Source organism: Cherax quadricarinatus, chromosome 31 (assembly GCF_038502225.1).
Source record: "Cherax quadricarinatus isolate ZL_2023a chromosome 31, ASM3850222v1, whole genome shotgun sequence".
NCBI lineage: Eukaryota > Metazoa > Arthropoda > Malacostraca > Decapoda > Parastacidae > Cherax > Cherax quadricarinatus.
In genome coordinates, this window is record NC_091322.1 from 30,331,311 (window position 1) to 30,344,068 (window position 12,758).

The window sequence follows — 12,758 nt, forward strand, 5'->3', positions numbered from 1 at the left end:
ATCACAAGTACTGTAGTCACCAACACCACTACAAGTACTGTAGTCACCAACACCATCACAAGTACTGTAGTCACCAACACTACAAGTATTGTAGTCACTAACACTACAAGTTCTGTAGTCACCAGCACCACCACAAGTACTGTAATCACCAACACTACTACAAGTACTGTAGTCACCAACACTGCCACAAGTACTGTAGTCACTAACACTATAAGTACTGTAGTCCCTAACACTACAAGTACTGTAGTCACTAACACTACAAGTACTGTAGTCACTAGCACCACCACAAGTACACTAGTCACCAACACCACCACAAGCACTGTAGTCACCAACACCACTACAAGTACTATAATCACCAACACCACCACAAGTACTCTACTCACCAACACCACCACAAGTACTCTACTCACCAACACCACCACAAGTACTGTAGTCACCAACACCACCACAAGTACTGTAGTCACCACTACCACAAGTGCTGCAGCCACCATGAGAACCAGTACTGCAGTCACTGCAGAAGTCTCGAGCAAGTATTAGTTGATATTCCATTCAGGATGGGTGTGTGAGGGGGGGGGGATTCCTTTGATATGAGAGTCAACTGATGCAATGAATTAGACCACTGTCTCCTTCCTCAGATCTAATCTAATTACCCCCACCCCTCCTCTTTTATACATTCAGCCTTTGGGGTTGTCTTGTAAATTGCAGCTTGGGTCAAGAGCTCCTCACTGGCATCAAGGCACCTTCCTTGAGGGGCAAAATAAACATAATTATTGTATTATTATTATTATTATAATCAAAAAGAGGCGCTAAGCCACAAGGGCTATACAGCGCTGCAGGGTAGGGAAGGAAGCGAGGGTATTGGATTGGAGAAGGGAGGAGGGATGATCAGTAGGTTACAGAAAACAGCTGGGCAGGGGATAGTACGGGGGTAGGGGGTAGCAAGAGACTGAAGTAGAAAGGGCTGAAGGTATCAGAATTTGTGAAGTCAGTCAGTTGTTGTCAAAAAGTCAATGAGAGAGTCCGGATGAAAGGTGGGTCCATCAGCAAGAAGGGAAGGTAAAGAGAGAGCAGTGGAGCGTAGACGACGACGGAGGTAAATTCTGCGTGCTCGTTGATAAAGTGGGCAGTCCAACAGAATGTGGCTGACTGATAATGGAGCTTGGCAATTCTCACGGAGAGGAGCAGGGCGCCTCTCCATGAGATATCCATGAGTAAGACGAGTATGGCCAATGCGAAGACAGGAGAGAGTAGTCTCCCAACCTCGACACTGGTGATAAGAAGACGGCCAGTAACCTATACTCGGTTTAATAGATTGAAGTTTGTTGCCGAGCATAGTAGACCAACGTTGTTGCCAACGGGTGTGAAGGTGGGAAGATATTGCAGCAAAATAGTCCGTAAATGGAATACCTCTATATGAAACTGGTAGGTCATGTACTGCTGACCGTGCAGCAGTGTCTGCCTATTCATTGCCCTGTACGTCAACATGACCAGGGACCCAACAAAAAACAATATCTTTATGCTGGGTAAAGACGCGGCGTAGCCAAAGTTGGATACGGAGGACTAAGGGGTGAGGTGTATCAAATTTCTGTATAGCCTGTAAAGCACTAAGGGAGTCTGAGACAACCACAAATGATGACACAGGCATAGATGCAATATGGATAAGTGCTGCAAGGATGGCATACAATTCAGCAGTAAAAATACTAGCCGAAGATAGTAAATGCCCTCGTACGACGCTGTCCGGAAACACTGCTGCGAATCCTACACCGTCAGAAGGCTTAGAGCCATCTGTGTACACAGCAATGGCATGAGAATGAGAGTGGAAGTGGTCAAGAAAAAGAGAGCGGGAAGCGACCGTAGACAGTTGAGCTTTCGAGCAAGGGAGAGAGAAAGAACAGACTCAAACAGCTGGAACTTCCCAGGGGGGTAGGGAAAAGTGAGATGCTACATGAACATAGAAAGGTGGTAATTGAAGAGAAGACAAGAGCGAAAGAAGACGAAGAGAGAAGGGATGGAGTAAACAGGGGCGGCGAACAAATAAAGAATGTCTACTAATATCAGTGATTGCAGAGATCATGACAGCATACATAGTAGCGAAGGCAATGGGCATCACGGCGATCGGATAAGGATGGAACGTTCGCTTCTGCATAGAGGCTCTCAACAGGGGAAGAGCGAAAAGCACCAAGGCATAAACATAATCCTTGGTGATGAATGGGGTTAAGGCTAGAGAGAGTAGCAGGAGATGCCGCTGAATAGATCTCGTCACCATAATCAAGTTTCGATAAAATGAGGGTGGAAAGTAGGTGAAGGAGAGTTCGACGATCAGCTCCCCATGAAAGATGAGCAAGGGTTTTAAGAAGGTTCAGCCGGCTGTGACAAGTTGCCTTCAGAGAGGTAATGTGAGGTTTCCAGGATAACCTATGGTCAAAGAGGAGGCCCAGAAACTTGACTGTATCACTTTCAGGGATACGGGAGCCATAGAGGTACAAAGGACGATCGGAGATGACAGAGCGTCTAGTGAAAGTAATTTGGTGGGTTTTAGTACTGGAAAATTTAAGCCCATGTGTGGTGGCCCAATTGGAAACACGGTCGACCGCATGCTGGAGAGAAACTGTAATGAGGTGACAGTCAGCTCCTGCACAGGCAATAGCGAAGTCATCAACATAGAGTGATGACCAAATATTTGATGGAAGACTAGAGGCCAAATCATTAATAGCAAGGAGAAAAAGTGTTGTGCTCAGAACACATCCCTGGGGGACACCTTCAGCTTGGATAAAGTCCGGGGAGAGCACATTATTAACCCGAACACGGAAATGCCTGTCAGTTAAAAAGTTCTTAAGGAAGGATGGTAGACTGCCTCGAAGGCCTAAGGAGTGGGCTTGGGCTAAAATATTATACCTCCAAGTTGTGTCATATGCCTTCTCAAGGTCAAAAAATATGGCAATAACTGAGTGGTTATTTGTAAAGGCATTACGAACATACGTATCCAAGCATAGTAAGGGGTCTATGGTAGAACGTCCCTTACGAAAGCCATATTGATGAGTGGAGTAACTGTTTTGTGTCTCTAAATACCACACTAAACGTCTATTTACCAGGCGTTCCATTACTTTGCAAACTGCACTGGTAAGAGCAATGGGACGATAGTGGGAGGCTTCATGTCCCGTAGTGCCTGGTTTGCGGAAAGGGAGAACAATGGCAGATTTCCACAGCTGTGGAAGAACTCCTTGTGACCAAATAAGATTGTAAAGGCGTAATAGGACTGTAAGGGCTGACTGATGTAAATGTTGTAGCATACGAATATGAATGTCATCGGGCCCGGCTGCCGATGATCGGCAAGCTGATAGTGTTGCCTCCAGTTCTTGAAGTGTAAAAGGCACATTATACTGTTCTTCTCTGAGAGAAGAAAAGTCCAAGGGTGCTAACTCTCTGGCAGACTTTGAGGAAAGAAACGAGGGGCATAGATGGAGTCCCTGAGAAATACGGACCAGATGATTGCCAATTTCATTGGCAACATCTAGTGGGTTTGCTATATCAACACCGGCAACCCGCAGAACAGGAGCCGGGTCAGGAGAATATTTACCACTCAGTTTCCGTACTTTTTTCCAGACTGCACTCAGAGGAAGCAGAGGTGATGGTGGAGACATAATCTCACCAGCAAGTGCGTTTAGCATCACGGATGACACGGCGAGCAATCGCACGCTTCTGCTTAAAATCAAGAACTCTCTCCGTGGTTCTATTGTACTGGTACCTGCCCCATGCAGGGCGTTTCAAACGTACTGCACAAGCACAAGCAGGAGACCACCAAGGCACACATTTCTGAGAATGCCTGCCCGAAGTTTGGGGTATACAATTAGAAGCTGCTGTTAAAACGGAGGACGAGAAGAGGTGTAAAAGGTCATCAATGGAGGACGAAGAAGGAACCTCTCTAAAAACAGTTAGGTGTGAGTAAAGGTTCCAATTTGCCTGATCAAATTGCCAGCGTGGGATGCGAAGAGGTGGTGAATATGAAGGGGAAGTAAGAATGATTGGGAAATGATTGCTGTCATGAAAGTCTGGGAGAACAGACCAAGTGAAGTCTAATGCAGCGGAGGAAGAGCAGACTGAGAGATCGATGCAAGAGAGAGTGAGAGTCCGAGGATCAAAATGGGTGTGAGTACCTGTATTTAAAACATGGAGGGGGTGGGTGGCAAGAAAAGCCTCTAACTGAATGCCACGGGAATCACAGTGAGACCCCCCAGAGGAAGTGGTGGGCATTAAAATTGCCTAGTAACAGAATCGGTAGCGGTAATGACGAAACAAGAAAGGCAATATCCGGAATGGATAATGTCCGAGAAGGAGAGAGATATAAAGAACACAGCGCATACCACTTATGCAAGTGGATACGGGCTGCTGTGTAATGCAGCGAGGTACGAACAAATAGCTGATGGTACGGAATATCAGTGCGTAGAAGAAGGGCACTTTCATTAAAGGTCCCATCAGGAAAAGGATCTGAAGAATACAATAAATTATAGCCTGAGATGGGAGAGATAACAGCAGAGTGTAATTTTGGTTCGTGTAAGCAAACACCAACAGGGGAAAACTGGGAGAGTAACATCTGAAGCTCACCCCGATTACCCCTAAAGCCGCGTATATTCCACTGTAAATAGGCCATGATTGGCAATGATAAAGATACCTGAAATCTGCAGGTAAGGGTTCCTATGGACTAGAGGGGCTAGAAAAGTCCACATGCGGAGGCAGTGGAAAACGTTCAAGCAGCAAAGGAACGGTGCGCTGTGAAGAAAGGAGCTGCGCAGATGGAGCAGAGAGAGAAGGAACGGAGGGTGGATCAGTGTCCATTGATGGTTTGGTCTCTGCAATATATTCAGATATTGCTTCAAGTGTTTCGGAATTCAGATGTCGTATGGGAGACAATATTGGAAATGGTAGGGGGAGGATGAGTAAAGATTGGAACTGTATTGGACTGTACCAAGGTAGGGGGGGGCGAAAGGGTGGAGGGAACTGGAGAAGCGTGGAAGGGGGCAGAAGAGGTAGAAACCTGGGAGGTGGCAGAAGAGGAAGAAACTTGGGAGGGAACAGGGGAGGAAGGTACAGTACGAGGAGGAGGGTGAACCTCTACATTTGTAACAGAGCCAGTGAGAGGGGGAGAACCAGGTACAGAGACAGGGAAGGTAAAATGAGGAGGTGGAAGATGGGTAGGAGGTGTTAACGTACCTTTTTTTGACTTTTGAGAAGTAGAGGGACGATTGGGAGGAGGTGTCATACGAGATCTCGTCGCTACTGAGGCTTGTGAGAGAGAACATGAAGAAGCGAGATCAGACTGAGGCATTGAAGCAGGGGTGTCTGAGCCTAGGACAGCAAAAGAATTAGATACAGGAGTGACTATGGGAGAGGTAACCAAAGAGGTGGTTGCAGAAGATGGGATCCCAGAAGTGGGGGGATGTTTTGAAACACGGGAATAAGAAACACGAGGTAGTCTCCCTTGGAGGCGGAGATGAGAAACTGCCATGGCATAAGGGAGAACTTCTGCCCCTTTGAGGTAACGGATTTCCCGCTCGTTTAAGTAGACTTGACAACGGCGAGAGTACGAAGGGTGAGCCTCATGACAATTAAGGCAAGAGGGAGGTCGATTGCAAGACGTATTAGAATGGTCATCGGCACCACAGACTAGGCATTCAGCGATAGATCTGCAATATTTCGCTGGATGGCCAAATCGCCAGCAATTTCTACACTGTTGCGGTGTAGGGATCACCTTTTGAACTTGTAACCAATGTCCTGCTACATAAACTGAGGATGGGAGTTCACGGCTGTCAAAAGTTAAACGAGCCACATTGCTAGGGTATTGTCTCCGCCCGCGGGCAGGAAGAACGTAAGTGTCTACCTTGAGGATTGGGAGATCTTGGAGTTCCAGCTGTTCAAGAATGTCAGTGCCACATGTCTGGAAATTTTGTTGAACTATGGTATGGGACAGAATGACGGTACCACTACAAGAATTGAGGGAATGATGTTTTTCAATAGTGACAGGAACAGTATTGATATGGGAAAGACGAAAAAGCTCATGAGCCTGGGTAGCATTCTGTACGGTGATGATGCGTGTACCGCTCTTAAGAGCATGAAAAGAAATATCTTTACCAACATGGCGTAGGAGTGCCTTGCCAATACTGTGGTCAGAAAGATAGGCAGTAGAGGAAGTCGGTCGTAAAGTGAAGAATTTAGTCCATTGTGCAGTCTGAAACTGAGCGTGGAAAGGTAGTGAAGGACGTGTCGATCTTTTCTGAGAAGAACGGAAAGGTGGAGAAGTATCATCAGCAGGTAATTGTCGTTGGTGTTTAGGTGTGGGACCAGAGTTGGTCTGACGTGGAACGGGCCGGCGATTCGAAAATTGCCGCACCGTAGAGGGAGAGGCCGGAAGCATAGTCAGAGGAGAGCGAAAGTCAGATAAATCGAAGGAGTCAGTCGAGGCCTCGGTACCTGAAGCGGGTGAGGAAACAGCACCGGGAAGAGGTACAGAGGCATGAGGAGTGTCCGAAGAGTGGTCCAAAGACGAGGCGGGGTCAGAATGGGGTGCGGTATCAAGAAGGGGCCCGGGGGTAGCAGGTTCATGGACTAGGGCTGCCATGGTTAGGTTACTTCTTTCTTTTTGTTTTTAAGAAAAAAAAAGAAAGAAGAAAAGAAAATAAAAATAAAAAAAAAAGAATAAAAAAAGGGGGGACTGGGGAGGGATAGTTCCTAGGAGGAATGAAAGGGCCAGAAATCTCCCTCCGCACCCAAGAGGACCTCAGCACCGCAAGTAGCGCAGATGCAGCATGGAACCCGTGCCATACCCTACCCATCATGCCAGTAAACCGGCAATCCGGGATAGCAACCTCACATCTGCCAAGCTACCTTGGTGGACAAAAGAAAGGGCGGCCGGAAATCCACCACAAAGCATACCTCCTTCGGCCACCACCCCCGGAATCCGAAAGGTGGCTTCTAGAGATACACCCATCGTCCGAGAGACACCCAAAGCCACCCTCCGGGATACCGGAGAGGGATCGGGACATCCCCAGGCAATCCAGATTCCACGGCAAACTATGCCACCACCAAGAACCTTAACGGAATGGGATGGACCCCGGTACCCTTTCCCCTACCTAGGAACTAGCGTGCCTATGGGGAAAAAAAAAAAAAAAAAAAAAAAAAAAAAAAAAAAAAAAAAAAAAAAAGGCCAAAAGGGAAGGGCAAAAGGGAGGGGTGGGGAGGAGGAGGAGGAAAGGAAAAAGGGGAGGATGGGATAGGGAACGGGGGATTGGGGGGTAATTAGGTTCGGTCTGAGGAAGTAGACCGACAGGTCTAATTCCTCAGACCAAGAGCCTCTTCACCACGCCAAGGAGCCCCCCTTGAAGAGGCATAATTATTGTACCAGATGTAGTTTTGGGTACATGTTTAATAAGATAAAAAGCTTACTTCCAAATGTGGTAGTGGATTTGTCCTTAAAATATGGATAAAGGCCGTGTCATGTAACCACTCTAATTCTCCATCCAATCGTAAGGTATGAAGTGCAGGAGTGTGACTCAGCAGGAAGTTCAAGCGTTGGTCACTCACAACTCCAACCAGTTTTATGTGCTTTAAATGTGGGTGAGCTGGGGTGGGAATTCCAAAGTCTAGCTGATTATCACATTCTTCTAAACTATGTCGGGCCTGTAAAAAAAAAAATAAATAGTATTCATAAACTGTAAACAGTATTTGATATAACATCAGCAAAAGATTTCACATAAGAGTACATGTTGGAAACAGACATGCAGTTTTGTGTATGGAATCCTGTACAACTGCCTTGTATTTTGGAGTAATGTACCATATAATTAAAGTTAAACCTTATTTGTTCTGTTCATTTCAAAGTTAAAATTTCTAATAACATATAATTTCGTATTCATGATTGTTAATGGATCATAAGAGTAAAACTAAAATTCACTCTATATACCAAAATGACTTATAATGTGTATTTTGCAATTTATATACAAAGATTTTAGTTTCTAGAGGACATATGTTACTTTCAGATGCAAAATATTTGAAATGAAACCCTTAGTGGAAAAAAACACACAGCTATTTACACCATGGAGTTAAATGCAAGAAAAAAATTATAATAATTGTTAACATTCCATATTCTAGAATCTTATTAGATAATATTCTAGTCGAGACTACGCTGTAAAATTACAAAATTGGCACTAATCACAGGATTTAACATAGTACAGGTTGACCATCACTAATCTGGCATCATTGGGACCTGTAGGGTGCTGGATTAGTGATTTTGCCGGATTACAGAGTGGTTAGGTTACAATACGCTTAACCCAACAGCTAACCACCACGTGCTATCTTCAAAATACCCCATACATCAGTACAAGTTGGTTAACCCTTTCACTGTCGTGACCCCTGCTCGTAAACTTGCTCCCATTCTCCTGGTGCTGTATCACCACAACAGTTAGGTGCTTACCAATGACTGTAATAACTATTATCTACCATAATTTAGGAAGCTTGCTCTGAGACTAGGTAATGTGGATGATGAGCCACAAAACCATTAACAGATGTACAGTATACAGTGGAACCTCAATTGTCGAATGCACTACTTACTGAACAAATCTGTTTTCAAACAAGGAAGCCAAGAAAAAAATGTCCTGGTTTTTGTTCGTGCTCTTGGTTGCTGACCAACAATGCTCAGATCACATGATCACCAGAGTCGACAGCGTGAGTCTCGGTTAATACAGCCACTAACTCGAGTGCTGTAAGCATCTCTTGAGCTTTTGTGTGCATCGCGCTGTATGACCCTTGTAGGTTTACCGCTTCTTTTTTTATAATTTTGTGTGCATCTTGTGAACTTTTTTGTTATTTTGCAGTTTTGGTGCAATTTTTTTAGTGTGATAAGCCATCATTTTTGTCTGTGATGCATGGGAAAAAATGTGAAAAAATAAAAAAATGAGTTTTTACAAAAAAAAAAAAAAAAAATTTAAGAATTTGGCAACATTTTGGTGTTAAGTCTCATATTTATACAATGTTTTTATAACAAATTATAGTTATTTCAACATTTCTTGTGATAACATGCATGTAATATATGTCTGAATATGAAGTGATTTTTCATTTTTTTCTTTTTTAATTATTTTCTGTATTATTTATAATATATTAAATTCATCATTTGGCATCACTAAAAAGCGGGAGGAGCTATAAAAGAGAGGTTGAGGGAGTATCAGAGCGTCTTGGTAATTGCTCAGTGCTCATGACGGACGGTCGAGTGCATCATGGCACTATAATGTGTTGCATAATTCAGCAATTACTAACAATAAATTTTATCTACCTATCACATATTCCAAAATGGTATTAGACACAAGAAAAATAAGAATGAAGCAAAATAAAAATGCCCAAATTAATAATTGGCATTATATGGAGCACCAGTGAGAGCAAAACCCAGATCTCACCATATATTATGAAATCGGATGATAAATAAAAAAACACGAGGACCCAGAATATGTTGTTCCTTAAAGTGGAACCTGAAACAAACCTCACTGGACAAGTTTTTAGTGAAAGAACCAGCGAGCCAGAACAAGGTGTTAGTAGTGGGAAGTGAAACAACAAAAGAAGGAGAGTTGCCTGACTCTCCTTCCAAGCAATAACATCCTCCTCTCTCCACTTCCTGCTTCCAGTATGCCATTAGCTCTTCTCTGACAGATAAGAAGCAGTTAAATTTTCTTTTACTGTACAGTATTTCAGTTAAAGTTTCTTTTAGTATTAATTTTTAGTTTTATGTAGTATTTAGTACATTTTTAATAAATTATTATATGTATTGTCATTTGGGGTTTGGAATGGATTAATTCTATTTACATTATTCTTTATGGGAAAAAGTGCTTTGGTTGTCAAATCAACATCTGGAATGAATTAAGTTCGACAACTGAGGTTCCACTGCACTAATTATATCAGCTATATTTTTTTTATTAACACATCAGCTGTTTCCCACCAAGGCAGGGTGGCCCGAAAAACTTTCAGCATCATTCACTCCATCACTGTCTTGCCAGAGGCATGCTTACATTACAGTTACAAAACACCCCTTCCCATCTCCAGGAATCAAGTCCGGCCTGCCGGTTTCCCTGAATCCCTTCATAAATGTTACCTTGCTTACACTTCAACAGCATGTCAAGTCCTAAAAACCATTTGCTCATGCACGCTTGCTGGAAGTACAAGCCCCTTGCACACAAAACCTCCTTTACCCCCTCCCTCCAACCTTTTCTAGGCAGACCCCTACCCCACCTTCCCTCCACTACAGATTTACATACTCTCAAAGTCATTCTATTTTGTTCCATCCCCTCTACATGTCCAAACCATTTCAATAACCCTTCCTCAGCCCTCTGGATAATAGTTTTGGTAATCCCGCACCTCCTCCTAATCTCCAAACTACATATTCTCTGCATTATATTCACACCACACATTGCCCTCAGACATGACATCTCCACTGCCTCCAGCCTTCTCCTTGTTGCAACATTTACAACCCATGCCTCATACCCATACAAGAGCGTTGGTATAACTATACTCTCAAACATTCCCCTCTTTGCTGTCATGGATAAAGTTCTTTGTCTCCAAAGACTCCTCAGTGCACCACTCACCTTTTTCCCCCTCATCAATTCTATGGTTCACCTTATCCTTTGTAGACCCATCTGCTGACACGTCCACTCCTAAATATCTGAATACATTCACCTCCTCCATACTCTCTCCCTCCAATCTGATATCCAGTCTTTCGTCATCTAATCTTTTTGTTATCCTCATAACCTTACTCTTTCCTATATTCACTTTTAATTTTCTTCTTTTACATACCCTACCAAATTCATCCACCAACCTCTGCACCTCTGCAACTTCTCTTCAGAATCTCCCAAAAGCACCATGTCATCAGCAAAGAGCAACTGTGACAACTCCCATATATATACAGTGGACCCCCGGTTAACGATATTTTTTCATTCCAGAAGTATGTTCAGGTGCCAGTACTGACCGAATTTGTTCCCATAAGGAATATTGTGAAGTAGATTAGCCCGTTTCAGACCCCCAAACATACACGTACAAACGCACTTACATAAATACACTTACATAATTGGTCGCATTGGGAGGTGATCGTTAAGCAGGGGTCCACTGTACATGTATATATATATATAGACATGCACACACACCCCTCTGGGTTTTCTTCTGTTTTCTTACTAGTTCTTGTTTATTTCCTCTTATCTCCATGGGGAAGTGGAACAGAATTCTTCCTCCATAAGCCATGCGTGTCATAAGAGGCGACTAAAATGTTGGGAGCAAGGGGCTACTAACCCCATCTCCTGTATACATTACTAAAGTTAAAAAGAGAAACTTTTGTTTTTCTTTTTGGGCCACCCTGCCTCGGTGGGATACGGCCGATTTGTTGAAAGAAGAATGATTTAATATTTTAAAACAGACTTGAGTACCTTCACACACTGTTAAGAGCACTGTCACACTGTCAAGAGTACTGTTAAGTGCTGTTAAGAGCACTGTCACACTTTTAACAGTACTCTCCTCAATGGTATAGTAAGCAGAATCCACAAGTTTATAGCTCTTATAAGTAATCATCTGAAAAAGTCTAATGACTTACCTGATCTGGTCGTTCTGCTTCTACCTATCCAAGTAATTATATATCATTAGTAAACTTTGGCACTTCCTCTATCAAATAAGGAAAACAATAGCATAGTTTCTCAGTGACTAACAAAAGTTAGATGCAAGTTAGATGCAACTTTTCATGTTTACCAGTCACTGCAAGATTTATAATTATCTATTAGCAATTCCATAAGGTCCATCTTATAGACAATTTACATTGCAGTACTGTACTGCATATACTCTGCACAAAAAATTTTGTCTAGAGAAATAACTAAAACAGTAGATTATTTCCAGGAAATGAGTTAAATTCTTGAAATGAGTAACACTTAACATATACATTTTAAAAAATATCTAAAAAACAACTCTCATAAAAAAAAAATACTAAAAATACAGTATAACACTTTCAAGATTTCTGTTAAAAACCAAATTTAATTTTTACATTATCATTAAGAAACCACAGAGTATTGATCAGTGGCAAATTAACATAAGAGCAAAAGGGGCCCCCCTAGGTGTGAGAGACCCCCCCAAGGCTCTATTTTGTATATAAAAGTTGTAATGAAACAAAAGACATGACATTATTAGTTTCACATTGATTTGTATTATTTTACATTGCATATACAGTGGAACCTCGGCTTACGAATTTAATCCGTTCCGTGACCGTGTTCGTATCCCAATTTGTTCGTATGTTGAGTCAGTTTTCCTCTTTTAAATTAATTGAAATGGCATTAATCTGTTCCAGCAGAATTCCTGCTCTCAGGAGGCGCGACAAAATACTTCAGTATGATGCTTTTATCAACTCTACGGCTTATTTATATATCACAACTCGTCTAATTTCACTATCACTCAAGGAATGCACAACAGGTGCATCACTGTCAATGTTCAGCATTTCTTTGATGTCAGCTTCCTGTGAACTCCATTAGCACACAGTCAAGATGAGTAAATAGAATTGTCAATGCTTATTGCTTGGGTATGTTTATTCTGTTAGTGGGTTGGATCTGTGAAGGACCTGCCTAGTATGGGCCAACAGGCCTACTGCAGTGTTCCTCCTTTCTTATGTTATACACCCACAACACCAATGATACCCAGCCCCTCCCACTCATATACACCTACCATCCGACTTACAACCTGCTCAACATACGACCGTG

At 42.9% G+C, this 12,758-nt stretch overlaps 1 protein-coding gene across 9 annotated transcripts in view; it reads right to left on the reverse strand.

Moving 5' to 3' along the window:
- The window catches only part of LOC128703476 (uncharacterized), a 171,388-nt gene that overhangs the window by 87,959 nt on the left and 70,671 nt on the right, over positions 1–12,758 (reverse strand). For 7 of the 9 annotated variants that reach the window (XM_070090315.1, XM_053798171.2, XM_053798169.2 and 4 more), the window contains exons 7-8: positions 11,612–11,635; positions 7,438–7,671 (exon numbers count right to left, since the gene is read on the reverse strand). In XM_070090315.1, the coding sequence (XP_069946416.1) occupies positions 7,438–7,671; positions 11,612–11,635 (258 nt within the window). The remainder of the gene's footprint in view (positions 1–7,437; positions 7,672–11,611; positions 11,636–12,758) is intronic. The other 2 variants (XM_053798172.2, XM_053798166.2) reach the window with 1 other exon arrangement.